A 25,735-nucleotide genomic window follows, 5' to 3' on the forward strand; every position below is an offset into this window, starting at 1 on the left:
ATTACGTAAGAGGAAAGATTTCATGGTTGTAAGACCTGCTCCAAGATCCAATGCTACATTTCATTCCTAATGTTTACAGGCGATTTTCCAGGAAATTCAAGCTAACATCCAGGGAAATTTACCGAGAACTTGCAAGCAGGATTTACTAAATGTTGTACATTTTTAGAGCTCACCTTCCTTTTTATCTCTACTTTCAGTTTCTTCCTCTTTATTCAGACCTGGAAGACGGGAAGGTGCCAGGACAGACTGACTGCCTCCTGGGATAGCCATGTGGTCATTTTCCCCAGACTCAGCACAGCCAATTTCCTTTTTAGATTCCTTGTTGCCCAGACGACCTACTTCTTTATTGCTTTTGAAGACATCCTGTATCGTCCGACCAAACAAAGTGCCTCCTCGGGGTCGACTCAGACGAACAGGTCTTTTGTCTGGAGGATGATCGCCCCTTGACAGGGGGTCCAAGTCTTCTGCTGCATCATGGCCGTGTCTCCTTGGGGAGCGATCCTGGTCCTCCTTTCTTTTCAGTCCTTTCATGAGGCTGGGAAGTGGCTCCATTTGGGAAACAGCTTCTTCACATCCTTGTCGGGCACCTGTTTTGCTAACCGGGAAGTGTTCACCCAAAGACCCTGAAGATGTGGAGAAGCTGGTGAAGCTACTACTAGAACTTCCAAACAGTGATTTAGGGCCTCTCTTCTCTTCCTCTGCATTTTGGTTTGACAAATCAGAAGTAAAAGCAGGCAATGAATTATTACTATTAACTGGTTTTGAAAAGGTAGAAGTTGAATTGGTAGCTGAACTACTAGTCACCTGAGAAAAAGAAAATGGGGCCAGTCCTCCAGGTCCACTACTAATTGGGTGGAAAAATGTGAAAAATCCAGGGGTAATTTGGCTCTGAGTTTTCTCTGGCTCTGATTCAGCCCCCAATATTGGTCTGAACATTGAATTTTCCCGAGGTTTAAAGCTGAATTCAGTTTTCCCAAAACCAGTGGTTGCTATTTCTCCAGTTTCTGGTCCAAAAGTAGAAGTACCTGCCAAAGCCTCAATGTTGGGTGATTTAAAACTAAATCCTGGGTTTCCGGGTACACATGAACTTGAAGGTCCAGAAGTAGCTACAAAAGCCGGAGTGTGCTCAAGTCCAGAAAAGAGTCCGACATTTGAGGTTTGGGAGAATCCTGTTTGTGCTGAAGAAGAATGACTTACTCCTGAAGATGCCGGAAAGCTGGATACCTGTGAAAATCCTGAACTTTTCCCAGATAACGTATTGTTTTGTCCAAAAAGGGAAGGCTGACCAAATCGAAATGGTGGCTTAGCCTGAAATGTTCCCATGGAACTACTAGAAGATGTTGGGAAAACAGGCTGCTGCCCACCAAAAGGATTAGTTGGGTTCATCTTCTGATCTAATTATTGGAAGGTAACAAAAAGTACGTGTGCAAAAGGAGTCCTCTTCCTTGAACAGTCTGTTGAAGCAGGGAGCTCCCCTTCATCTTTAGAATAAGCTGAAAGACAAAGATTCAGATCATTACAGCCATGTCCTACTAGAGGACTAACAAAAGAACTTTCAATCACGTCACACTCTAAGGATAATTATTTAAAAGGCAGGCAAAGCAACAGGCCGCAATTCGTATTTTCTGAGCCAGAGGATTTTTTTGGAGCACAGGGTAGAGAGGAATACAAATAAATACACTACTTTGTTACGGAGGTTTAAAGTGGGATCCTTTAAGACTGAAAAAAGAAGAAAAAAGTCAAATCATTTTACTAAATTGGTAAATTCACGAAAACCCTGAAACGGTACTAAGAAAATGAAGCCGGTACAGTTCTCAGCTTAAAGAGAGGCGTTTCTCCGTCGCCAGTCACAACGCAGCGCTGACCGAGCAGCGGGGTTTCAGGGTCTCCTCCCACCCAATTCTTCTCCGAGCCCCCGGAGCACTAACGACTCTGGAGACGCAGGAACAACCCGCGTTCCGCCCGGAGGACCACCGGGAGCGGGCTCAGGGGCCCAGCGGCCGGCGGGGAGGCGCCCTGGACCCTCAGGGCCAGGCCGCCGCGCCCCGCCGTGAGCCCCGGCCCTCCGTTAGCCCCCGGGCCGGCGGCGCAGGGGGACATCCGCCCGGCCCGGCCGCGCGCCGCTCACCGTTCGGCTCGGGGACGCCGCCGCCCCAGGTCCCTCGGTACCGGGCTGGACTCGCAGAAGCGACCCGCAGCCACCAGTCGCTGCCTTCGCTGCGCGCCGCGGGCGGAAAAAAGGTGGCCGACTTCCGGTCCGTCCCGCGCGGCCCGCTTCCGGCCGCGCGCGGCCGCGCTCGCGTTCCGCCTCCCCGCTGAGCTGCGGCGGGGCTTCCGGTGCGCGGGTTCCAGGCCCCGGTCCCTGGCATCGGCACCGGTTCTTGTGCGCGCTGCTTCCTCCCTCCCAACCGGAGCGTCGTACCGCCTCGTGTGCGGCCGGGGGCCTGCGCTCAGGGCCGGGGTGTCCCCCTGAGCGGTCCCTCGGGAAGCCGGGCCTGGTAAGGCCCAGCCCTCCACCTGCGGCACCTTGTACCACCCGCTCCCCACCTCCTTCATCCCGTACCACCGGCTCCCCCACCTCCTTCACCCCGTACCACCGGCTCCCCCACCTCCTTCACCCCGTACCACCGGCTCCCCCACCTCCTTCACCCCGTACCACCGGTTCCCCCACCTCCTTCACCCCGTACCACCCGCTCCCCCACCTCCTTCACCCCGTACCACCGGTTCCCCCACCTCCTTCACCCCGTACCACCGGTTCCCCCACCTCCTTCACCCCGTACCACCCGCTCCCCCACCTCCTTCATCCCGTACCACCCCGCTCCCCCACCTCCTTCATCCCGTACCACCCCGCTCCCCCACCTCCTTCATCCCGTACCACCCCGCTCCCCCACCTCCTTCACCCGGTACCACCCCGCTCCCCTTACCTCCCCTCATCCGGTACCACCCTGCTCCCCGACCTCGCCTCATCCCATACCACGCTTCTCCCCTCATCCGGTACCACTCTGCTCCCCTCACCATCCCGTTCCTGGCTCCCCAACCTCCCCTCATACCACGCTGCTCCCCTCACATCCTCTCATCCCAGTCCACCCAGCTCCCCCCACCGTACCGCCCTGCTCCCCTAACCTACCCTCATCCTCCCTCCACCATCTCACCCTGCCCCCCCACAGCCCCCTCCTCCTTGTGGTCCTTCCCCTCCACTGGCCTTAATTTCCTACTGGCTGTTGTTCTCTCTTCTGGCATGCCTGACTCTCTAACTTCATTTTATGTTCCCTCGTTTTTCTATCTTTCTTATGATGAAATATAAATTCTCTTCAATTTTTCAATGAATTTCACCAAATAAAGTGATTTGATTGTGTGTGCATGTGTGTTTTTACAGAATTATCACTTCCTGGTACTGATTTGTCTTCTCTTAAAATTTAACCACAGGTTCCTTTACAAGCATTTTTAAAGGGCTGAGTTGTTCTTGAAATGAGTTTGGTGCTCAGAAATCTACAGCGAGCCATCCCCCTCCGGAGAGTACCACTCCGCAAGAAGATAGAAATAGTAAGGAATATTTTAGGAGTGCAGAAATTCGACCTGGGGATCATTTGTGTTGACAACAAGAATATTCAGCACATTAATAGAATCTACAGAGAGAAAAATATCCCAACCGATGTGCTTTCTTTTCCATTTCATGAGGTAAAAAGTGTTTTCCTCTTCACCTTATCTAGCCTACTATCCAGTGTAAATTTCTTGTGTTGATTATACTACAGACGTGATTTTTAAGTTTTATTTTGAAAACTTTGAAATATACACAAAAATAGAGATCAACCCCTATTGATTGATGCCCATCACTGGAGGAGAAAAGGCAATTGGACTCCTCTGTCTCCTCTTAATGCTATTAGCGAATTAAAAGAGAAATGAAGTCTTCTACAGTTGTAAGCGTGATTCAATAATGAATATGTGTGGTTGAAAAATTTAAATAACACTGAAAATGAAAGAACTGACTTGGGTAAATATTTTCAACAAATATGTGAAATATAAATAAATATGCTGTCAGGTCAGTATCTCCATTAAGTAAATGTCTCATTCAAGGCTTCACACATTGTTAGTAGCAACATAAATTGGTGCAAGCCTTTTGGAAAGCAGTTTGCCCATGTACTTGAAGATCGTTTAGACATATGTGTACTCTTTAACCCACTAGTGTCACACCTAAGAAAATAAAAGAAGGGAGAAGATAAAACATTGTGTATAATATTAAAATATTCACTTATTTTCCCTAACGGGAAGAAAAAATGTTAACACCTTAAGTATTCATCTATGGGTGACTAGCTTAGTGTGGACAGTCCTCAACTGAATGGACTGGTTTTTATGGTCTTTATGTGGGAAAAAAATGTGAAAGATTGTTTAAGACAAAATACCAAGCCGAAAGAACAGAAATACAAAATTGTATCCATGTGGTGGTTTAACTCCATAGAAGTTGTAGATCTGTGTGATTTTGCATTGGGAAGGATGAAAGAAATGGAAAGTAACTCATGTGACAAGGTGGAAACATCTTAAGTCACTTGGTGTAGGGACTCTGCTGAACACCACCCCCTGCCCACCTGGGGACTGTGAGGGGGTCTCCCAGAGTGAGATCTGTAGGCCTGTGGTGGGCTTAGCATTCCTGAGGTCATGTTCTCCACTTCTGTGTTTCCTCCTTGCAGAATCTGAAAGCAGGTGAAATTCCCCAGCCAGATTTTCCCGATGACTATAATTTGGGAGACATTTTCCTAGGAGTAGAGTATATCTTCCAGCAGTGCAAAGAAAATGAAGATTACTATGACATCCTGACTGTAAGTGGGAATGCTGAAATGACAGAACCTGATAGCGAAATAAACACCAATGTCCTTCATCCAGGCCATGAAGAGGTTACAGATGTGACACCTGCGTCCACACTGTCGTCCACGTGTAGGACAAGGGTTGTTGAGGGCAGCACCCCTCTCATCATCCCACAGAGAGAGAGTAGAGAGCCTGGAGCCTGGGGTCTGCAGGCTGGGGGCAGTGTTGGGTGAGTGGAGAGGATAGAGAACATCTACGTAATGGGGAAAATGGAAGCTCCCAGAAGTGGCCCTGTTTTAGCTTTTCTCTCTGGAGATCAACAGGCTGTGTTTAGCTGACTCAGACCTGCTGAATAAGCTTTTTACTAAACTGCCCAAAGGGGGCAGGACTCTAGCCTCCAGAACGTTCCGGATCTGTCTTTCTTCAGCTTGATGAAAAAAAGGAAAAAAGGGGATGAGGGTGTTCTGAAAAACTATGTATGTAACTGAATCATATTTTAACTTCCCCGTGGATTCAGTTGAGGTGCCTTCCTTTGGCTGAACAGCTGTACCCTGAATTACCTTTTTGGGGATCCTAGTGCTTCTGTGTGCCTTGCAGCAGAGCCTCCCAGCCAGACCCAGTGGGAGCAGGTGTTAGGGGCCTGCCTGCTTCCTCGGGTGAGGGGGGTGAGGGTGGGACTTGCCCAAGGAGGAGGCTGTGGTTTCCTCCTGAGAGTGACAGGAGCCCCAGCATGGGCAGGATGGTCAGCACAGGCTTCAGCTCTGGAACCTCTGGCAGCAGCTGTGCACCCTGGGAGCCCTGGGGGGGCAGTCGTGGACGTCTGCTTCCACTCCCCCACACCTCCTGAAGATTCTCTTACCCGCAGCAGAGGACCATCCCCACTCTTAGGACCATGTGAGTGGCCAGGCCGCTCTCCTCCCTGCTGGCTCCTAGCTGCATGTGGGCTCCTGCCAACAACCTTGGTACCCTCCACTTAGCCCCCCTTGTTCTGGATGTCTCCACAGTCCCCACTCCGCCACCCCGCCCCCTCCCCACCCCACCCCAGGGGAGACCCTGATCTTCACATCCCGTGACAGGGCCCTGGCCTACCTGCTGCCCCCTGACTGCACCCCTGTGTCCTCACCCCCTGCCCACACCCTCGGTGCTGCTGCCACCTGCTCCCACAGTCCTGCCCGGGCAGGGAGGAGGGTTCTAGCCTCCACGGTGTAAGCTGAGTTCTCCCTGCCTCCTCCTCCCCTCCCTGGGCTCACAGCTTGGTCATATTAGCCCCTGAGGTGGCTTTTAATTGTTCTGACAGGTGACTGCCACACATGGGCTCTGTCACTTGCTGGGGTTCACACACAGCACGGAGGCCGAATGGCAGAAGGTAAGGTCACCCCTGTCCATTGGCATGTGCAAGGGGGTGCCCTGCCATGTGCATCAGACCACCCAGGAAACAGGGCCACCCAACCTGCCTGTTACAGTCAAGTATAAAAACCAAAATTGGAAAAAACAGTAAAATACGGAATTTTATAAATGTCTGCTTTATAAAAAAGACAATCTGTTTTAAATATTGGGCTCCCCAAATGCTGTTAACTGTGCTATTTATTCACTACTGAAAGGAAGGTCTGAGCAGAGAGACTGAATGCTATAAATTCTATAAAATTCTAATGGCTTAAAGTTAGAAAATCTTTACAAGAGAAATTGTGACAATACTTATCAATTGGAACAGGATTTAGGATGTGCAGGCGTCCAATAGAGACTGTTGGGTACAGTTATTTAGCAGTTTGTTTCATCAAAGGGTCAACATTTACACCATTTATGAAGGTCTGTGTTGGTATATATGCACTATATTGTGTTTAATAAACTCAAATTATATTTGTAATAAAACAATCAGGTTTTCTAAAAGGCGTAAAAAGACTTTTTCTCATTAACAAAAAAGTCCTTGATGCCTTTGGCCTCCCAGGGACCCATCCTAGGCTGGGTCCACACCAGCCACACACTGGCTGGGCCCTGCTCCCAGTCGGATACTGACCCTGCTGTGGCCCCTCGCTCCCCTCCTCCCCACACCCACAGACCAGGAAATCCTTCAATGATGGCACCTCCAGTGGGGCCAGTCTTCCAGGGACCCAGCCCTCCTGGGGTTTCCCCACCCACCCGCCCATTCCCCCAGGAGGGTCTGTCCTCACGCACCCGCCTCCTGTACATCCTGGGCCTGGCTGGCCCATGTCCCATCCTCCCTAGCCACCCCATCTGCCACATTCTGCGACCCCAGGCAGGCTCTCCTCTTTCCTACCTGAGACCACCACCTCAGCCCTGGGCCCCAGCCCTCCTGCTGCTCCACCGTTTCCCCCGCCCCCCCCCCCCCCCCGCAGGCAGTGTGTTAGCACTCCCTTTGTGCCAGTGCTGGCAACGGAGAGCAGAACCCCAAACTGCCCTTCAGCCTGTGTGAGAGGCCGAGGCTCCCTCATGCCACAGCCATGGACATGGGCCATGGGGAGGGGCTTGCAGAAAAGGGGACCCCTGGGATGAGCAATGGACTTCCCAGGACCTGAGGAGGCCAGGCCAGCTGGGCGAGTCCACAGTTGTTCTCCTTTCCTTTCTTTCAGATGTACCAGAAGGAGAAGCAGGTTCTCGAGGAGCTGAGCCGGCGCACAGGGACCAGGCTCCAGCCCCTGAGCAGGGGCCTCTTCTGATGGCCATGGTGCCCGCAGGATACTCCAGAACACAGGGACGCAGGGTTGGTGGAAGATGGACCCCTCCCTTTGAACTCTGAGAATCAGGGACTCCCCCAAACTGAGGGCCCTGCTGGACATGGCTGTCTTGTGGGGCTGCAGAAGTGCCAGCCCATGCTGGGGCTTAATTTCATGAGTGGAACCTGACTGTAAAAGTACAAGAGAAATTTCTACTCCTTACATAGAATACAGCAGACTTGTTTTCAGTATTGTAAATAAAATAGTTCCTAACTCTTAGAATGGACAAATGGAACACATGAAACCCCCTCCTCCTTGGGGTTCTGCCTTTGTACAGAGGCAGTTCCCTCTCCCACTTCCTCAGCCCACTCAGTAGTAAACAAGCAGCCTAGGGTGGGCATGCTCCTCACCCTCCCCACTGGAGTCCTGGTGGATTCAGTCCCCACCCTACCCTCGGGAGTGCTGTAACCTGGAGCCTTCACTTGGCGCCTCTATGAGGGGAGGGACAAGGCTGACCCTTGGGGTGGCTGCAAGGCCCAGGATGACCCCACAATGCACATCTCCCATCTGTTGCGTCTCCCAAGGTGGGTGTGGCCCCTAGTCAGAGCATTTGGCTATAGATGGTACCTGAGTCCTCTGTGTAGCACTGGCATGGCTGGAGCTCTGGGGCCCCAGTTCCCCCTCACCTCCCACTGAACTACAGTAAGTGTCTTCTGGCTCCAAGGAGGTGCCTGGGCCCTGACTGCAGCATCTCGTCCTCCCAGAGGAAGGTGCCCCTCCTGACAGTATTTCCTGTGTTATTTTCTGAGTATTAAAGTCAACCCAGGAGTCATCACAGAGCTTCGTGTAGAGCTGCTCAGAGCACAGGGCATCACCAGTGGTAGCAGATCATGGAGAGACGCTGAGCCAACTCAGAGCCTCCATCACCTGGGCCTCACAGATACGCGCACTGACCATAGAGCCACAAATCCTCCAAGGAGCTCTGAGGAGGTCGTGGCAAAAAAACATAGCCTCTCAGAGGCCCTTTTTTGGCCTGAAAACTGAGGGATACTACAATTCTGAGAACTTGTTTCTCCCACGAATCGATTTTAGAAACATAAAAACACGTTTCCCGCTGAATTTGTGTCCTGTCTCAGCCAGGACTTCCCCAAGCTCTTGGGGACACAGAGTTGGGCCATTTGTATTCCTGAGTCACTGTTGGCCATGCATGGTCTGCTTCTGGTCAAATAAGCTTGTTCTCAGTTTAAAGTCTAACACAGCAAAGACCAAAAGTAACCCCAGTCCTTTTTAAGAGACTGAAGGGGTCTTGGGACCTGCTGGTCACTTCAGTGGGTATTTCGGAGGCTCCTCCATCTACCATCAGAGCTGACCCTGGTGAACCTCTGGTCACATCCGGCACAAGCAGGGTCCTGGGCAGTGGCCTCACAGCGGAACTGCAGGGGGCCAGGGGTGGGAGGTCCAGCTTTACTGGGTGATGCCCAATGGTTCTGAAGGGGCAGATCACTTGTTCCCCTGCAGCCTAACTCAGTGACCCTGGGGTCCAGACCCCAACTCCCGCACACCCTGACCCCTCCACTTGGATGGGTGTCCATGCGTGCACTGCAGCCATCCTGCGTCTGTCCTGTCACCAGTGACCCTCTTCATTGGCATCCCTTCCACTGTGAGCTGACTGCTCATATCTTAGGCCCATTTTTCTACTAGTTTTTCTTTTTTCTTACTGATTCAGAGGTGTTTTCATATATCACTGAAAACAATAGACTGTGAGCAAGTGTCCCTCAGACCTTCTGAATCTGAGAAAAGGCCACCCACTGTCCAGTCAACGACAGTGTCATCTGCCACCTGGCCGTGGAGCTCCATCCTGGCTATTTCATTCCATTGGTCATTTCTGCCCACCCCTGACCTGGCTCCCACTGCCCTGGCTCCGGAGCTTCCTTCAAAGCCAATGTCTGCCAGGGAAGATCCCGCCTGCCGCTCTAGGAGTCGCTTGGACTCCTTGGCCCATTACTCTCCTGCGTATATTCAGGATTCAGCTCCTGAGCTGTGAATACCTGGAATCTTGGTGAGAGTTACATTAAATTTGTAGACCAGCTGAGGATGTTAAGGCTCCAGGCCACACTGGTACAGCATCTCTTGCTTCGTGGGTCTTGGATGTCTTTCAATGACTGTCATCATCTCAGCACAGGTGGGCATGATGTCTCCATAGGTGCCCTGCCAGCACCCCATCACCACAGGGGAAAACTTTCTCAGCTCAAAACAGGAGTTAGTGCAGACCCCACAAGTTAAGGGTTCAGTCCCACAAGACTGCCCCCCACTTCAAACCAGGGTACCCACACTTCTGTCTGGCTTCACTACAAATCAGGGTTTCCATGACCCCTCCCTGTGGTTCAGTAATTTCCTAGAATGGCTCACAGAACTGTGGGAAACACTGGTTTATTATAAAGGCTACATATGAACAGCCAGGTGAAGAGGCATATAGGGTGTCGTCGTAATCTTGGGGCCTCCAGGACCAGTTCAACTGACCCCTCTCTTATCAACAGAGTGACTATGAATTGCCTTTCATAAAATGTGCAGTCACATAGTCAGAGCATGCACAGAAGAAGAAATCTTGACCTGAAATGACGTCTGAACCAAAGATCCTCCTCCCCACGGAACCCAAGGACCGGGACACGATCAGAACTTGAAAGTCTGACTCATCAGAAGTGAGGGGTCCCTCATAGAGGAAGATCTGGTGTTAAAATTCCTTCCCCACCTCATCATAAATGTTTAGAACCCCATCTTAAAAATTTAGAACGTCATAAATGTTTAGAACCTTACCATAAATGCTTGAAGACCACCAATCAAAACGTGTCCCACCAGGGTTTCTTCATGCCAGCGTGTTTTCCCTAACCTTAAATTTTCCCCAAATCCTGATTCAGGGAGACAGATCTGCGGGCACACAGCTCTGTCTCCCTGCAGATCCATCTCACAGAAGAAAGCTGAGCTCTCTTCCCAAAGGCTGATGCCATAATTAATTGGCTTATTTATGTACATCAGGCAAGAGAACCCCAATTTTGTGTGGTAACAAGGTCTGGGAGGGTCCGAGCACAGGAGCTTCCATCCCTGTGGAGTTGGGGTGCATCGCCCTCACAGACACATTCACCAACCCCATCTTCTAGGGGTTTTCATGGCGGGTCCACCTCATAGGCAGGATTGATTCAATCCTTGGCCCTCGGGATTAACTCAGTTTCCAGCTGCTCTCCCTCCCTGAGGTTGGGGTGGGGCTGAAAGTTCCAACCCTCTCATTCCGTGTTTGGTTCCTCTGGCATCAGCCCCATCCCTGAAACTCTGGGCCAGGCGTGAGAGAGTAGAAAATACATCTATCACAGTCTCTTCCTACAGTTCCCAGTACAGAGCTCCTGAAACCCTTGTGCTTTCATGGGTGATAGGAGTGTCTTTTGTCCTAATGAGGTGACCCTGGGTGGGTTCCTGGGTGGGGGCTGGTCACCAGAAAGACCAGGTCATATCAGAATCCTGGAACTTTCAGCCCCACCCCCCATCCTCCAGAGAGGGGAGAGGGGCTGGAAATGGAAGTAAGGATTGATCACGCCCACGTGAGGCAGCCTCCATAAAATACCAGTAGTTCGGGGTTCAGGGAGCTTCCAGACTGGTGAGCACCGACAGAAGCTCCCACATCATGACACTCCCAGACCTCGCCCTGTGTATTTCTTCGTCTGGATGCTCATCTGTATCTTTATCATTTCCTTTAACAAACTGGTCAACGTAAACCAGTGTTTCCCTGAGTTCTGTGAGCTGTTCTAGCAAATTAATCAAACCCAAGAAGGGGTGATGGGAGTGACTTACATCTGGTTGGCCAGAAGCACAGGTGACAACCTGGACTTGCAATTTCCGTCTGACATGGTGGGGGACAGTCTTGTGGGACTGAGCCCTTGCCATGTAGGATCTGATACCTTCTCCAGGTAGATGGTGTCAGAATAAAGTTAAGTTTTCAGACCCCCATCTGATGTCACAGAGAATTGCTTGCTGTGGGGAGAAAAACCCAGACATTTGGCAACCAGAAGTGAAGGGTTCTGTATGAGAGTAAAAGAGACTCACGGGCAAGAGAAACACAGGAGGAAGAAACGGGTTCCCCTACTCAGGAGATGAACAAAACAGAGTTTTCCAACTTACCAGACCATCCAAAGACAATTGACTTCTGTCAAATTTCCTCCCTCCGTCGAATTAATAATTATGTTGATAAATGAAAGCAAAGAGAAAAGCCATGTTAGATAAAGTCAACGTGAAAGTAGGAAATCAGGTCAGACCTTTAATTGGTACATTTAACAAGAGACTTGATGTCCCATGCGCTGTGCTCAGGCCAGCCCGCCCTTGTGGGCACACGTCACTCTCACGGCTCCCAACCTTGCCGGAGAGCCGGGTCAGCCCAGAGGGAGCTTGCGTGCGGCCAGATGGCAACTCTGACGCCACCTTGCTTCCTCTGACCAGCACTCTGGAGAACCTGTGAGGGCCTAACGATGCAACAAGGGGACAGGATTCCTGCTTGTGCAGAACTTAGGGAAGAGATCATTTATCCCAAAAAGGGCCAGTGAAAACATGCATAATACTTAAAAATGACATTTTCGTGAAAATAATATTAAAACAGCATTAAAACCATAATTCCACAGAAAAAAAAGTAACAAAAATTACAGAAAGAGTAATGTTTACGTATTCATGTCAGAGACCCGACCACCAGAGAGAGCAACTGGGACAGAGGAAGCCCCTCCCGCAGCCCATCTGCACAAGAACCGTGTTTAGCTTCTCGTATTTATTTCTAGGAAATAAGCTGTGCAGACCCATGTTCAGATCTATCCGCAGACATCAACAGAAGTCACGTCAGTTCATGCCCGTCAGCTTCCTCCACTTTAACGGGAGCCTCTCCCTCTGCCACACTATGGCAGACACATTTCCCAGTTATCAATCTATTTGACCGTGTTTATGGTATTTTTCCCATTGGAAAGTTTAAGATTTTATGTGACTAAATCCATCGATCTTTCTCCTATGGCTCCTGAGCCGTCTTTCCTGATGAAAGCCCTGCATTTCCTCATGATCCTCAGAGTCCAGCATCCAGGGACCCCGACTGCGCCCGGTGGGAGAACAAGGACCCTGCTGCTTGTCAGAGCTGATCGTGGGGGTCACAGGCCTGGAGCCTGTGTGGTTGGGATGCCGTCGGATGCCAACCTAAAGGAAAAGCAAGATGTCTGGTGTAGTTCCTGCCCTGGCCTGGCTTGCAGACGCCATGCTGCAGGTGTGTCACCTGCCAGGGCTCTGGAGGGGGCCCTCACAGCTGTGTTTTGAGAACTGGACATTCTCAAGGCCACCCCTGCTGGGCAGGACAAAGGACCCAAGCCACAGGCAGCTTCCCCAGAAAGTTGGCATGGGGTCCACACTCGGCTGTGGCGGTGAGGCTGAGGCTGCCATGGCCCTTCCAGGTTCCTTTTCAAAGTCCCTGCTGCAGCCGCAGGCCTGACAAAGACAAGGGGTCCACTGGCTTCTCAGCAGGTGTGAGGTGGGGGAGACCCCGGCCCTGGTGTCCGCCCACCCCCCAGACCCAGGAAGCTGGCCTTAAGCCCAGCCAGGACTTACACGCTAAGAGCGGCCGCTGGGGGGGCCACGTGGTGCACGGTGGGCAGGAAGCCGGCTGTAGGTGGGAGGGCGGTGGCTGAGACCACAGGGGGCCACAGGGAATAACCCACTGGGGAACCAGGTACAGGGATGGCCTGCAGCGGGGCTGGGGGTGTGTAGTGGTGGTGGTGATGCACAGAGGGTGGCTTCTGCCTCTCAGCTCGCAAGATGGCGGGGTGAACCTGCTGCAGTTCCTAGGCACAGCGCACACACCGTCCATTTCAACTGGGACCCTGGGCTGCTCCCAGCCACCCCCTTTCCCTCCACCCAGTTCCTGACTTATGTGGGGTCAGAGCCCTCGATGGGCAGCTGCGGGCAGGAGGTGGGAGGGGAGGGCAAGGCTCTAGCAGGTCTCATCTGGCTCAAGGAGGCAGCTTTCTGGGCCCCGAACTACACAACCTGCTCATCTGGGTTGGGACAGGGGACTACTGGGGGGCTTCACAGACATGTCACAGGCCCAGAGCCAGAAATATGCTTTTCAGAGTTACGCAGACACACAAGTTTCCAGAGAAAAGCCATCCCAGGTCCTCTGGTTTTGATTTGGGGGATCACCTTTACCTTGATGTCTGCTCCCGGCAGAGCCTACCTGTGGGGTGGGGTGCAGGGAGGCAGCCTGTGGTCCTCCAGAGGCCGTGAGCGCTGATGGGGGTAGGGCTTTGAGCATCAAGTTTTGCATGATGATCTGGTGCATTTGTGCGTTCTGCATCAGCATCAGTTCCACCATGTCTGAAAGGAGAGGCCAGGAGGGGACTCAGTCATTCACAGACAACAGACTGATGAGCGGGTCTCTCCTGAGAACAAAGCTTTAATCTCACACTTGTTGAAACAAATGTTTCAGTGCATTGCAAGCAACAGAGAGCCTTTCGCACAGGGTCTGTGGTGTGCAGGTCTATGGGGGCGTGTCCTGAGACCTGGAACTTCTAGGTCAGAGGGTGTGCGCTTAAAAGTGCTGTTGATGGTGCCCACTTGGGCTCCCAGGAGGCTGCTCCACTTTGCCTTCCTGCTACTGGATTCTACAAATCCACCTAGGCTGCATGGTGGCCCCCCAAAAGGAGTCCACGTCCTAGTGCCCAAGACCCCTGATTATGGCCTTATTTGGAAAAAGGGTCTTTGCAGATGTAATTGAGGATCTTGAGGTGGGACCTCCTGGATTATCAAGGTGGGCCCTGAGTCAAGGACAAGTGTCTTTATAAGGGAGAGGCAGAGGGAGATTTGAGACAAACAGAAGAGGAGACACAGGCATACACCCCACAGACACATGCAAGTCACTCACCAGGGGCCCGAACACATTCAGAGCAGCGTAGCTGCAGTACCAGGACCCCCAAACCCAAAAGAACGGGCCTGCGCTTGGTGGGATAATAATGGGAGGCTGCCAACTGACCCCTAGCGATGTCCACACCCTGATCCCTGGAACCCATGAGTGTCTCATTAAATGGCAAAGAGGGCATTGCGGATGGATTAAGGTAAGGATCTCAAGATGGGATAGAGGTAACCCCCAGTGTCCATCAAACAATGAATGGATAAACAAAACGCATTATGTTCATATGATGGAACATCATTCAGCCTCAGACAGGAAGGAGATTCTGACATATGCTACAACGTGGATTAACCTTTTTTTGTTTTGGTGAGGAAGATTGTCCCTGAGCTAACATCTGTGCCAATCTGCCTCTATTTTGTATGTGGGACAACACCATAGCATGGCCTGATGAGCAGTGTGTAGGTCCACTCTCAGGGTCGGGACTTGCGAACCCTGGGCCACTGAAGGGGAATGTGTGAACTCAACAACTGTGCCACCAGGCCCCTGGATAAACTTGAGGACATTATGCTGAGTGAAATAAGCCAGTCACAAAAGGACAAGTGCTGTATGATTCTACTTAGATGAGGTCCCTAGAGCAGCCAAATCCACAGAGACAGGAACTAGAATGGTGGGGTCAGGGGTTGGGAGAGGGGGAGGGGATGTTGTTTAATGGGGACAGAGTTTCAGTTTTGCAAGATGAAAAAGTTCTAAAGATCTGTTGCACAATGTGAGTATAGTTTACTATAATTAAGATGGTAAATTTTATGTTTTTTACCACAATTTTAAAAATTAATTAATTAATTAAAAATAGAATCTGAGTGGGCCAGCCCAGTTGCATATTGGTTAAGGTCGTGCACTCCACTTTGGCAGCCCAGGGTTCATGAGTTCGGATCCTGGGCGCGGACCTACACACTGCTAGTCAAGCCATGCTGTGGTGGCTTCCCACATACAAAATAAAGGAAGATTAGCACAGATGTTAGCTCAGCAACAATGTCCCTCACGAAAAAAAAAACAGTCTTGGGATGGGGAGATTATCCTAGATTTTCTGGATGTCCTTACTAGGGTCCTTAGAAAGTGTTGAGAGGAAATAACTGTCAACCTAGATTTGAATATCCAGCAAAGCTAGCATGTGAGAACAAGGGAGATAAACCTTCCGTGAGAGAATGAACACCAAGGTGGTGCAGAGGAGCTTGTGAAGGATCATCTCAGGATGATAGAAATGATTCCAGAAGGATGGGTGAGAGACAGTAAAGGGGGAGGACAGATATTAGGTAAATTCCAACAATATTTTATGTATGAAATTGTACTAGTGTCTACTTTTGTGAAGCTTTTCTCAGAGGTGGAGCTGAAACGGAGCAGGACTGGGTCAGTCCAGAGAAGGAAGGGAGCCAAGTGTCCCTTTTGTTATGGGGGAGGGGGTGGCTCAAGTTACTGTGTGTTTAATTTTATATAAAACAGCCCAAGAGTTCTCCAAAGTACTCTTGAGATTTCATATTTTTCTACTCAAATATTTGATCCAGTTGGAACTTGTTTCATTTTTTTACCACTGATTTTAAACACCACTTCTCTTTTAGGCATACAAGTATTTGTACACACACACAGCACACATGTGCCCACACAAACACACACACAGTTTGCTCAGTTTGCCTCTGACCCTGACAGGTTGTCAGTAAAGTTCACCCGGAAGAACCAGCAATGAGTCGTGCTGAGAGATGCAGACGTCCCCGGGAGTGCGCACATTGTGTCTCTGTAACTCCAGAGTCACCTTTGTGTGGGTCACAGTGTGGACGGCACCCCTGCATGGGCTGCATGGCCACCTTGAACCAGGCCTGTGAATTACAGCACACGATGGAGCCACAGTAACTAAACAGGTTGGTATTAGTCACTGGGACAGAATTGAGAACACTGATCAGGTGATTGATTCTACACAGAGGTCTGCCCCCAGACTCCTAACACCATCAGTCATTTGGGAAATGCAAATTAAAACTACAGTGAGGGGCTGGCCCCATGGCTGAGTGTTAAGTTTGCATGCTCCACTTTGGTGGCCCAGGGTTTTGCCGGTTCAGATCCTGGGTGCGGACCTGGCACCACTCATCAAGCCATGCTGAGGCGGCATCCCACATAGCAGAACTAGAAGACCTCCAACTAGAATATACAACTGTGTACTGGGGGGCTTTGGGGAGAAAGAAAAAAAGAGAAGATTGGCAACAGATGTTGGCTCAGGTGCCAATCTTTAAAAATAAATATAAAAATAAAAATAAAAGTACAGTGAACTACCACTAACCTTCTATTAAAATGGTTGAAACTAAAAAGACTGACTATACCAAGTGCTGGCAAGGATGTGCGAGAACTGGAACTCTCATACATGGCTGGTAGGAATACAAAATGGCACAGACACTATGGAAACAGTTTGGCAGTTTTTTGAAAAGGTAAACACACACCTGCAATATGATTCAGCCATTCCACTTGTAGGAATTTACCCAAGAGAAATGAAGACATATGCCCTTGGGAAGACTCAGACATGAATGTCCATGCAGCTTTTGTGGTGATAACCAAAAACTGGAAAGAACCCAAATGTCCATCAACAGGTGAGAGGAGACACCAACCGGTCCATCCACACAATGCAATGTTACTCAGCAATGGCAAGAACCGTGGTTTGATGCACACAATTAGAGTAATGAGTCTTAAAACGATTATACTGAGTGAAAGAAGCCACACAAAGAACAGTATGAATTGTGTGATTCCTTTTATATAAAAATCTAGAAAATGCAAACTAGCACATAGTGGCAAAAGCTGACCAGCAGTTGATTGTGGAGGGCAGGAAGGAGGCAGTAAGCAGCGCCATGGGAAACTTTAGGGGTGACGGATGTGGTCACGTTCTTGATTTAGAGCTGGGTTCACAGGTATTTACATCTGTCAAAACTTATGCAATTGTACACTTTAACTCTGTACAATTTATTCCATGTCATCTCAGTAAAGCTGTTTTAAAAGTCAAGTATTTAAGTTGTTTTAAAAGAAGCAGTGGGGGCCAGCCCAGTGGCGCAACGGTTAAGTTGGCACGTTCTGCCTCTTGGAGGCCTGGGGTTCGCTGGTTCAGATCCCAGATGCGGACATGGCACCGCTTGGCAAGCCATGCTGTGGTAGGCATCCCACATATATAGTAGAGGAAGATGGGCATGGATGTTAGCTCAGGGCCAGTCTTCCTCAGCAAAAAGAGGAGGATTGGCAGTAGTTAACTCAGGGCTAATCTTCCTTAAAAAAATTTTTTTTTAATGAAATAAATAAAAAAATAAAAGAAGCAGCAATTGTACCAAGGTTTTGGTAGAGCTAATAATTGGAAGAAGAGGGACTAGAGCCCAATTCCTTCAATCTTAGGCTAGGCCTCTTTCTTTTACCTCTTGCTTTCTTCCCTCAGACATGTCCATCATATGAGGATTTTTCAAAGTTAAAATTATTTTTATGTTTCATGTAAATACATAGCTTCAGTTGAGGAGCCAAAAGCTAGGATACATGACTATCCTGATTACAAAATATTTTTTCTTTCAGTAGAGAATTTCATAAACCCATAACAATTTAGTACGGAACACTCACCTTCCTTAATACTTCCTGACCTTTGAGTGGGGAAGGCCTGGGGTGGGGCAATCTGTGTGATGAGTGGCTGCTGAGGCAGCTGCTGAATGATAGTGGCAGGAGGCTGGGGGACCTAGGAAGAGCCAGATGATTAGTTACCTGAATGTGCCCTTGGAAAGAGTGTTTTATAGTATCCACTCACCCACCCACTCACTCATCCATCCACCCACCCATCTACCCATCTGTCTACCAACCCACCCACCCACTCACCTATCCATCCATCCATCCATCCATCTACCCATCTGTCTACAAACCCACCCACCCACTCACTCACTTAGCCATCCATCCATTCACCCATCCACCCACCCACACATCTATCCAGTAGTCCATCTATCCACCCGTCCATCCAAGGGGAACTTTAAATGATTAACCCTAGAGGTTAAATAGATGGCTGAATAGATAGATATAGCTAGATATTTGAGTATGGGTATCACTTAGGACATGGTATATTATGGACTGAATGTTTGTGTCCCCGCTATTCATATGTTGAAGCCCTAACCTTCAATGTGACTGTACTTGGAGATTGGGCCTGTGAGGACGTGAGGAAGGTTAAATGAGGTCATGAGAGTGGTGCCCTAATAAGAAGAGGAAGATACACCAGAGCTCTCTCTCTCTCTCTCTGTTATGTGAGGACACAGTGAGAAGGCGGCCATCCACACGCCAGGAAGAGAGCTCTCACCAGGAACTAGATTGGCCAACACCTCCATCATGGACTTCCAGCCTCCAGAACTAGGAGGAAATAAGTTTCTATTGTTTAAGGCGCCCAGTCTGTGGTGTTTGTTATGGCAGCCTGAGCCCACCGAAACATGGTATTTTTAGTGTTTCCTATATTTCTTGTCTTTAGTAGGCTGAGTCAATCCCTGGTTTCATTAATTCTGGGTTAATAGAAGCATCCGAGGAATTTGTCATGAAATAACCTCTGCTTCTCCCCCGAGTTAAACAACACACAACAATCCAGCATGCACTGGGTGACTGTGCACCAGAGAGACCTTTATTTTAATCCTTTCTGGATGTACAGGCCCTGACCTTTCCCTCTTTCTCAGTTCACAGAAAGGATGGCACAGACCAGGGGTCGGCACACTTTTTTGATAGAGGGCCGACAGCAAGTTGTCTGGGCTTTGGGAGCCACATGGCCTCAGCTGCAGCTACCCCACTCTGTCGTTGTAACTTGAAAGTGGCCACAGACATGTCAGCAAATGAGGGTGAGCAAATAAGTGTAACTTTTTTTATGAACACAGATTGGCATTTCGTATCATTTTCATGTATTACAAATTCTTCTTTTGATTTTCCCCCCAAACATTTAGAAGTATGAAACCATTTGTAACTTACAAGCGGTACAAAAACAGATGGCAGCCCAGCTCTGGCCCATAGCCGTAGTTGCCACCCCCTGCATAGCCCAAAGTGCCATTCTTAGGGGGCTGTGCCTGTCCTGGCTGATGGGACCCACTACCTCGTGGTCTCTGGGTCCAGTTTCTAGGAAATTCATCGTAATGATCAAGCGCCCTGCCTGCCCTTGGTGTCTTGGGGCTGAGAGTGAAACACGCAAGCATGCCTGGGCCCTGAGGGAGTGCAGTAACTGTGAACATCTTTGGGATTGGGGACAGCCTCCGGTACCTACACCCCACCACTCCCATGGTTCCTGGAAGGAGGTTCCAGGTGTTGGAAGGCAGGAAGGTACAGGCTGGGAATACCTGGAACCTGGACACAGACAGCCCAGAGGGTCTGGGGACTCCATTCGCATGGGTCCCTCTGAGACTGCCCCTCCCTACTCCATCCACCCCACCATGTGTTGCCAGTGTCCTCTTCCAAAGGACAAATGCCCTCCAGGTCATGGAACGAACCTGCTGGCACCATCAGTCTCCCTGGCCAGCCAGTCCAGAACCTTCTCAACTGGACCCTGCTCACCTCTTTGGCCTCTCTTCTCCCTGGTCATACTGAACTTCTCCCGAGGCTTTGAGGCGCCAGGTCCCTGGCTTCTGTCCCTCCCCGGGCACCGACCTGCCTTCTGATATGTTCCCTTTTGCTTAAGAAAGTAACGGTTGCTTTCCACTGCTTGCACCCAGAATGCTGAATGAAGGTATGAGGACCTCAAAATTGGAATACTCTTTTACCTTTTTTAATCCTGCCCTTGAAATTAGGGTCTTAAGCTTCCCCTGATCATTATGATGTTTGGAAAAAGAGTTGACACACTTCTTCCCCAAATTCAGGGACCCCCTGGTGCTGAATCCCCCTAATACTTCTGTTCCTGGTGCAAAAGTTAGGACTGGGGCTGGAGGCAGGAAGGCTGAGCTGAGACTCCAGCCCCTCATCTGTAATGAGAGGAGACCATTCCCTCCCCAAAGCCAGTCTGAGGGTGCCTGTGAGGGTGATAGAGATGAGCCACCGAAGTCTCCATACAGTGCCCAGAACACGGTGAAAGGGAGCCACTGTTGGCTCTTAGCCGACTGACCGTCTTCAGAGCACTTTCATGATGCTGCAGAGGTCGGCCGAGAGGTGTGGGAGAGGAACTGTCATCTGTGCTTAGATGAGAGGTCTCCATGGGCACGTCACCCTCCCCACCTAGGTTCTACCCCAGGTTCATCATGAGGAAGACTCACTGAGTGTTGGATGATCCGTGGCGGCTCCAGGGCCAGTGGAGGTGGGGAGGCTGCAGGGTAGATGCCCCTGGGGGGCACTTCCTGGGGAATCCCTGACCCAGGGGCTCGCTCGCTCCAGGCCTGAGCACGAGAGAGCTCTTCCAGGAGGTGATGTTCCTGCAATGCCAATGCAGAGCCTGCTGCACTGAGGAGGTAGCCACAAACGCCCAATGAGGAGACCCCGTGAGGAGACCCAGTGAGGAAACCGGTGAGGAGATCCAGTGAGGAGATCCAGAGAGGAGACCCGGTGAGAGGACCCAGAGAGGAGATCCAGAGAGGAGACCCAGTGAGGAGACCCAGAGAGGAGATCCAGAGAGGAGACCCGGTGAGGAGACTTGGTGAGGAGACCTGGTGAGGAGACCGAGGGAGGAGACTTGGTGAGGAGACCCAATGAGGGGACGGTGTGTCCTGGGCTCGTCCTCCGACTGCCTGGTGGCACCAATGCACAGAGGTGTGCCCTCTGTGTGGGTGGCCTTAGGACTGCCTGCCACTGGTCTCCATCAGGCTCTCCTCCTGCCCCGACTCAGGGCACAGGCGCAGCCTCCCTGGAATCAGAGCCCGGCCCTGGAGTGCAAAGCCTGAAGGCTCCTCATGTGGGGCCTACATGAGAATAAGGCTTCTTGTTAAATTTACCAAACAATGTGAACTAGCTCTGGGTGTTCTTTTTTTCAGACAACAGAGTATTCTCTCTCTTTCTTGCTTCCACATCTACTTCACTACAAAGTATATGTTTTCATAACTATCCATGTGGAATCAAATGCATCGTGTGCATGGCCATCACCCGCTGCTGGTGAACTTAGTTTGGATGAAGCCCCTGAGGGTTCTGGAATCCCACTTCCTGTGGGCGGACTCTTTGCACAGCATTTCCACCTTGCATAACGTACAACCAAAGCAGGTTTTTAGCTAACAACACCCGTGTTAGATCCCAGACTGCAGGAAGCGTGCGCGCCTGTTTGGGCTTTCCCCGTGAGGCCTGTGATCTGGGTCTGAGGTCTTGTAGCTGCTCAGAATTCATCAGTTATCTGTACACAAGTCGTTAACATCAGAGAATCAGCGCTGAGTTCAGAAAGACTCCCCGGAGCCTCTGGTCTGAGTGTGGTGGCCACTAGTTTCAGCCAGAGAGAGCTCGGGCCTAGGTTTGCTGCGAATGCACGGGTGGGCCTACCCAGAGTTTCCGAAGAAGGTCCTTCCTCCTCCGCAGAGCACTCTGCAGGGGTGCGTCCAGCTTGTCCCTGTTTCCTGGAGGGAAGCACACACTGAGGAACATTCCAAGTCTTGTCATTGCAGACCCTGTCAGATCACCGCTAACTCACCTGCCCCCAGGGCCTGGGGGTGACCTGGGCAGAAGAGGAGGGATGGTGCCTGAGGGGATGGAGCTCAGGGGTCACCCCCGTTGGGGTTTATATGGGCAACGGGAAGGCAGTCAGCTTGCTGAGTCTTTGAGTTGGCATCTGTCCAATGGATTGTCTTACTCCTGGAAAGGAGCTGGAAGTCTCACAGCATGGATTCCTACTCGGAGCCCAGGCACCCCTTCCTCCTGCAGCACCGTGCCAGAAAGTCCCTCAGGCTCCGCTGGACGCTGATGAGAGGAAGGAGGCCCTCACAGGGCTTGTGGTGACCACAACCAGACTGTGAGCCCAGCCTCCCAGCGTCTGGAGCCACCCTGTGTCTCCAAGCTGCATGGAGGCTGGCATGGTCTGGCGAGCCTCAGGTAATGCTGTCCATAGCATCCTTGAGTCTGTGCCTCTCTGAGGAATGGGTCCCCACTCAAGAGAAGGCTCTGGAAGGGGTCTGGCTGTGGCGTCCTTTCCTCTGGGCTCAGCAGGCCTGCCTTCCTCCACTGGGGTACCAGGAACAGCCTGTCCTTGGAGGGTCTCCAGGAGTCCCTGCCCCCAGCCCATTGGCACTGCTCCATGGTTCTGCTCACATCCCTTGGGCAGGTGACCTGGTTTGGGATTTTCTATCTGGATTTGGGCCTGGGACTCTGCCTGCTGCCCTCAGGAGCTGCCTGGAGCCCCAACAGCCTGAGGGGCTACCCCATGTAATAAAGAACAAGCAATGCTCTGCAGGCCTCCGCAGCATCTTGCCCAGATGTCCCCAAATCCAGACTCCGTCACCAGGAAACAATCCCCTTCCCTGGTTCCTGAGGCCTGAGCACCTGACCATAGGCCAGGGTTAGCGGACGCAAAGGGGTGTCTGGTTTGAGCGCTCAAGGATGCGCAGACCTACATGGATGGGACAGGAAAAGCCCCTCATGCCCCCTCACCCCAGAGCAGGCTCAGGGCAATGTGAGTCTGAGCCAGCTGTGGCCACTTCTGAGCTGGGCAACCTGGGGCACATTAAACAGACCTCTCTGTGCCTCCACATTCTCATTGCAAAGTGGGAACAAAGAATGTACCTCCTCTTGGGGTTTGCAGACTAAAGGCGATAAGATATGAGGGTGTGCCCAGCAGAGCACCTGGTGTGTGTGTGTGTGTGTGTGTGTGTGTGTGTGAAAGATGAAAACAGCCTTTCAACTCTGAATGAAAAGAAGAGCCTTAAGGACAGTCTTGCTGTAACAGGAGGTAAGGAGGGACCTCAGCGACAGGGGTCTCGTGCCTCCCTATGCAGTTCTATGTAGCGGGAGGCTCTTACCTGGCATGAGGTGGGCATCCTCAGAATCCCCTTCCACATTCTCACGCTCTTGCTCCAGTTTCTGTGAGGAAAAGAGTCCATGATGGGGACATGTGCTCAGGCACAGGCTTAGGGTGAGAGAATGACTCGGAGTGTTCTGAAGGTTCGGAGGGTCCTGAAGGGACCAGCACCTCAGACGAAGGGGATGGGAGCAGGCAGTGCTGTGTGACAGAGGTCTGGGTCAGGTGGCAAGGGTCACGTACTGGCTTAGGGACCTTGTGGGTCACACTGCCCATACGACACGCACATGCTCCACCCTGGAGTCTAAGGCAGATGCACTGATGCACATGGCCGCCTTCAGGCAGCTTTCTAGGGAGCTCGACTCAGGCCAGCTCTGTGTCCCTGCCCACCCTGACCACCCACCTGAGCCCTGGGCTGAGCGGCCACAGTCTAGGCCCGTCCTGGAGTGACCCCTGCCTTCCCCTCCACAGGGAGGTCGGGGCTGTGGGGCAGCGGAAGAGAAACAGAGCAGGTGGGGGGCGCAGAGGAGCTGCTGCACTGGGTGGCTGTGAGGACAGCTGGTAGTGAACCACACAGACCCTCAGAGAGGATAAGAAGATGGGTGTGAGGACAGGTCCACCAGGCCCGGCCCACGAGGCTGTGGGCTCTGCACTGGGCAGGGTCGCTTCCTGGAACACTGAAGCTGGGAAGCTCCACAGTGGAGCTCTATGGGGCCCTGGACCTGCTCTGGCCCCTATGTGCATGCTGCCTTCTGGCTGAGGAAACTGCAAGAAGAACCCACTTGGTTCTGTGTAAATGCAAAGAAGAAAAACCAAGAAACCACAGTCCTTAGTTACAAGGCTAAAAACCACTGAAAAGAGTTTTGTTTTGGGAGCAGGAGTCTGCTCATAGGTATAATATATCACCTTTAAAAGCTGTGCTCCTTAAATGGGTTAAAAACATGACCACCTCACTGTCTTACCTTCTCCAAGAGTTTCAGTGTCAATCGAGTCATCTGATCTGCCACTGAGGAGTCCAGCATCCTGGGACCACGGGAGAGGAGATACCCAGGTCCACCTCCCTCCCTGGTTCTCAGTCATCTGAAGGAAAGAACTGCTCAGCTAGAGGGAAGCAGCCCCAACACTGGTGCTATTGGAGGATTCCCATGCTGGGCTTGGTCACCTCCTGGAGACCGGCCTATGCAGGAGGGTGGCCACATCCCCCTAGACTGCAGAGAGTCCACAGCTCACGCGGCATCGCCTTGGCAGTTGCTGGGTGCTGCAGACACAGGGAGGCCCCAGGTTGCCAGGTTTCAGCGGAGAGTCCCTCCCAGGCCCCGCCTGTTCCACATGGGGGTTACCTGTAAACACTGCTGATACCCAGGAGTGGCCAGAGTCTCAGTGGGAAGGCAAAAGTGGTAGCAGCTGGAGACAGAGGGCAGTGTGTAGTCTTGGGAGGGAAAGTTCCGATGCACCCATGCACCACCCACAACCTCGGGACAGAGCCCAGAAGAGTGTGGGGTGGGAGGAGGGGGCGGTCGCATCCATCCTCCATGCACAGCAGGGGCCTGCCACCGCCTTATCCATTACCACCTCCTAGAGGACATCATACCCCTCTCAGGGACCCTCAGAGCCAGATAGATGGGAGTGAAGCTCAGACACTGGGGCAGGGAGAGGGGATCACCTGCCTGTGTATTTTAGGAAATTCTGGGTGACAGCAGGGGTAGCACCAGGGAGCTGGCCAATGACCTACCTAGGGACTTCTGGGTGGGGCTCATAGTGGGCCCACCCCACAGGCACCTAGCTGGCACCTCGAAGGACACAGGGCCACCCGGGGACACCACCCCTCCAGGAGGGGATGTGACTCCAGCATTGGGACTGCCCTGCGGGGACCTCAGCCCAGGGATGGGGTTTGGGGGTGGATCCTGGTGGCCAAGGGATTGGGGACAGCTGGGGGCGGAACCTCCAGCCAGGTCAGCACTCTGTTGTGACCCACCTGCAGCCAGGGCTTGTCTGCAGGGCTGCAGATGGTGGGGAGTGCACTTGGCAAGGGAAGCCTTTTATAAATGGTGCTGTACACAGAGGCCAGGGCACAAGCAGATCAAGATGGCCCTTCACGTGCACCGGCTTTCCACTCCAGATTTACAAATCAGTAAACCTGACTCATGATTTGAAATTGGAGCCCATGACCAGGGGCCGGGTCTGGGAGGGAAGCAGGGCGTCAGCAGCTTACAGCCCACTCCTCAGTGCATGTGACCTAGAAACTAGCATCAGATGGCCCAAATTGGGCTAGAAGTCCCTTAAAGTGCCCATACACTTCAGTATCTATGGTTTTATATGTAACATAATCCTAACATTCAAAGAGATCTGAGTGTGCAGAAAAACTAGTCAGTTTAGCTAAGCAACTCAAGGTATCTAGGAGGTAATCCC

General features: G+C 51.4%; 3 protein-coding genes across 9 annotated transcripts in view; 1 reads left to right on the top strand and 2 right to left on the bottom strand.

The window, feature by feature from the left end:
* MCM3AP (minichromosome maintenance complex component 3 associated protein) overlaps positions 1-2,267 on the bottom strand; it is a 57,139-nt gene extending 54,872 nt beyond the window's left edge. For all 4 annotated transcript variants that reach the window (XR_011433047.1, XR_011433048.1, XM_070252637.1 and 1 more), the window contains exons 1-2: positions 2,129-2,267; positions 174-1,493 (exon numbers count right to left, since the gene is read on the bottom strand). Coding sequence is in view for 2 of the 4 variants with exons in the window: in XM_070252637.1 (XP_070108738.1) it covers positions 174-1,386 (1,213 nt within the window). In the remaining 2 variants the exon portion in view is untranslated. The remainder of the gene's footprint in view (positions 1-173; positions 1,494-2,128) is intronic.
* Positions 2,268-2,295: 28 nt separating this feature from the next.
* YBEY (ybeY metalloendoribonuclease) lies at positions 2,296-7,751 on the top strand. Of its 3 annotated transcripts, none has more exons than XM_070252645.1 (5): positions 2,296-2,498; positions 3,427-3,678; positions 4,686-4,814; positions 6,098-6,166; positions 7,389-7,751. In XM_070252645.1, the coding sequence occupies exons 2-5, from the start codon at positions 3,469-3,471 to the stop codon at positions 7,473-7,475; spliced, it is 495 nt and encodes a 164-aa protein (XP_070108746.1). In that variant the 5' UTR covers positions 2,296-2,498; positions 3,427-3,468; the 3' UTR covers positions 7,476-7,751. The 3 variants fall into 3 exon arrangements, 2 of the variants coding, with proteins under 2 accessions (XP_070108746.1, XP_070108747.1); XR_011433063.1 differs by having other exon boundaries at positions 2,361-2,498; positions 4,686-5,694; XM_070252646.1 differs by lacking the exon at positions 6,098-6,166 and having other exon boundaries at positions 2,361-2,498.
* A 4,011-nt stretch (positions 7,752-11,762) lies between these two features.
* C26H21orf58 (chromosome 26 C21orf58 homolog) lies at positions 11,763-24,600 on the bottom strand. 2 transcript variants are annotated; one of them, XM_014736497.3, is made up of 8 exons: positions 24,289-24,600; positions 23,328-23,388; positions 21,859-21,932; positions 20,655-20,810; positions 18,019-18,130; positions 13,717-13,856; positions 13,092-13,324; positions 11,763-12,686 (listed from the first exon to the last, which is right to left on the bottom strand). In XM_014736497.3, the coding sequence occupies exons 1-8, from the start codon at positions 24,346-24,348 to the stop codon at positions 12,641-12,643; spliced, it is 882 nt and encodes a 293-aa protein (XP_014591983.1). In that variant the 5' UTR covers positions 24,349-24,600; the 3' UTR covers positions 11,763-12,640. The 2 variants fall into 2 exon arrangements, with proteins under 2 accessions (XP_014591983.1, XP_023486111.1); XM_023630343.2 differs by lacking the exon at positions 13,092-13,324.
* Positions 24,601-25,735: the final 1,135 nt, after the last annotated feature.

The sequence above is a fragment of the Equus caballus genome, chromosome 26, assembly GCF_041296265.1.
Source record: "Equus caballus isolate H_3958 breed thoroughbred chromosome 26, TB-T2T, whole genome shotgun sequence".
Lineage (NCBI taxonomy): Eukaryota > Metazoa > Chordata > Mammalia > Perissodactyla > Equidae > Equus > Equus caballus.

Excerpts from the sequence above, each read along its gene's own strand:
- YBEY (XM_070252645.1), top strand. The coding sequence starts at position 3,469 with ATGAGTTTGGTGCTCAGAAATCTACAGCGAGCCATCCCCCTCCGGAGA. Across the intron at positions 3,679-4,685 it reads TTTCTTTTCCATTTCATGAG|AATCTGAAAGCAGGTGAAAT; the intron begins GTAAAAAGTGTT and ends TCCTCCTTGCAG. Across the intron at positions 4,815-6,097 it reads ATTACTATGACATCCTGACT|GTGACTGCCACACATGGGCT; the intron begins GTAAGTGGGAAT and ends TTGTTCTGACAG.
- C26H21orf58 (XM_014736497.3), bottom strand. The coding sequence starts at position 24,348 with ATGCTGGACTCCTCAGTGGCAGATCAGATGACTCGATTGACACTGAAA. Across the intron at positions 23,389-24,288 it reads CACTGAAACTCTTGGAGAAG|AAACTGGAGCAAGAGCGTGA; the intron begins GTAAGACAGTGA and ends TTTTCCTCACAG. Across the intron at positions 18,131-20,654 it reads CACGGATCATCCAACACTCA|GTCCCCCAGCCTCCTGCCAC; the intron begins GTGAGTCTTCCT and ends GGCTCTTCCTAG.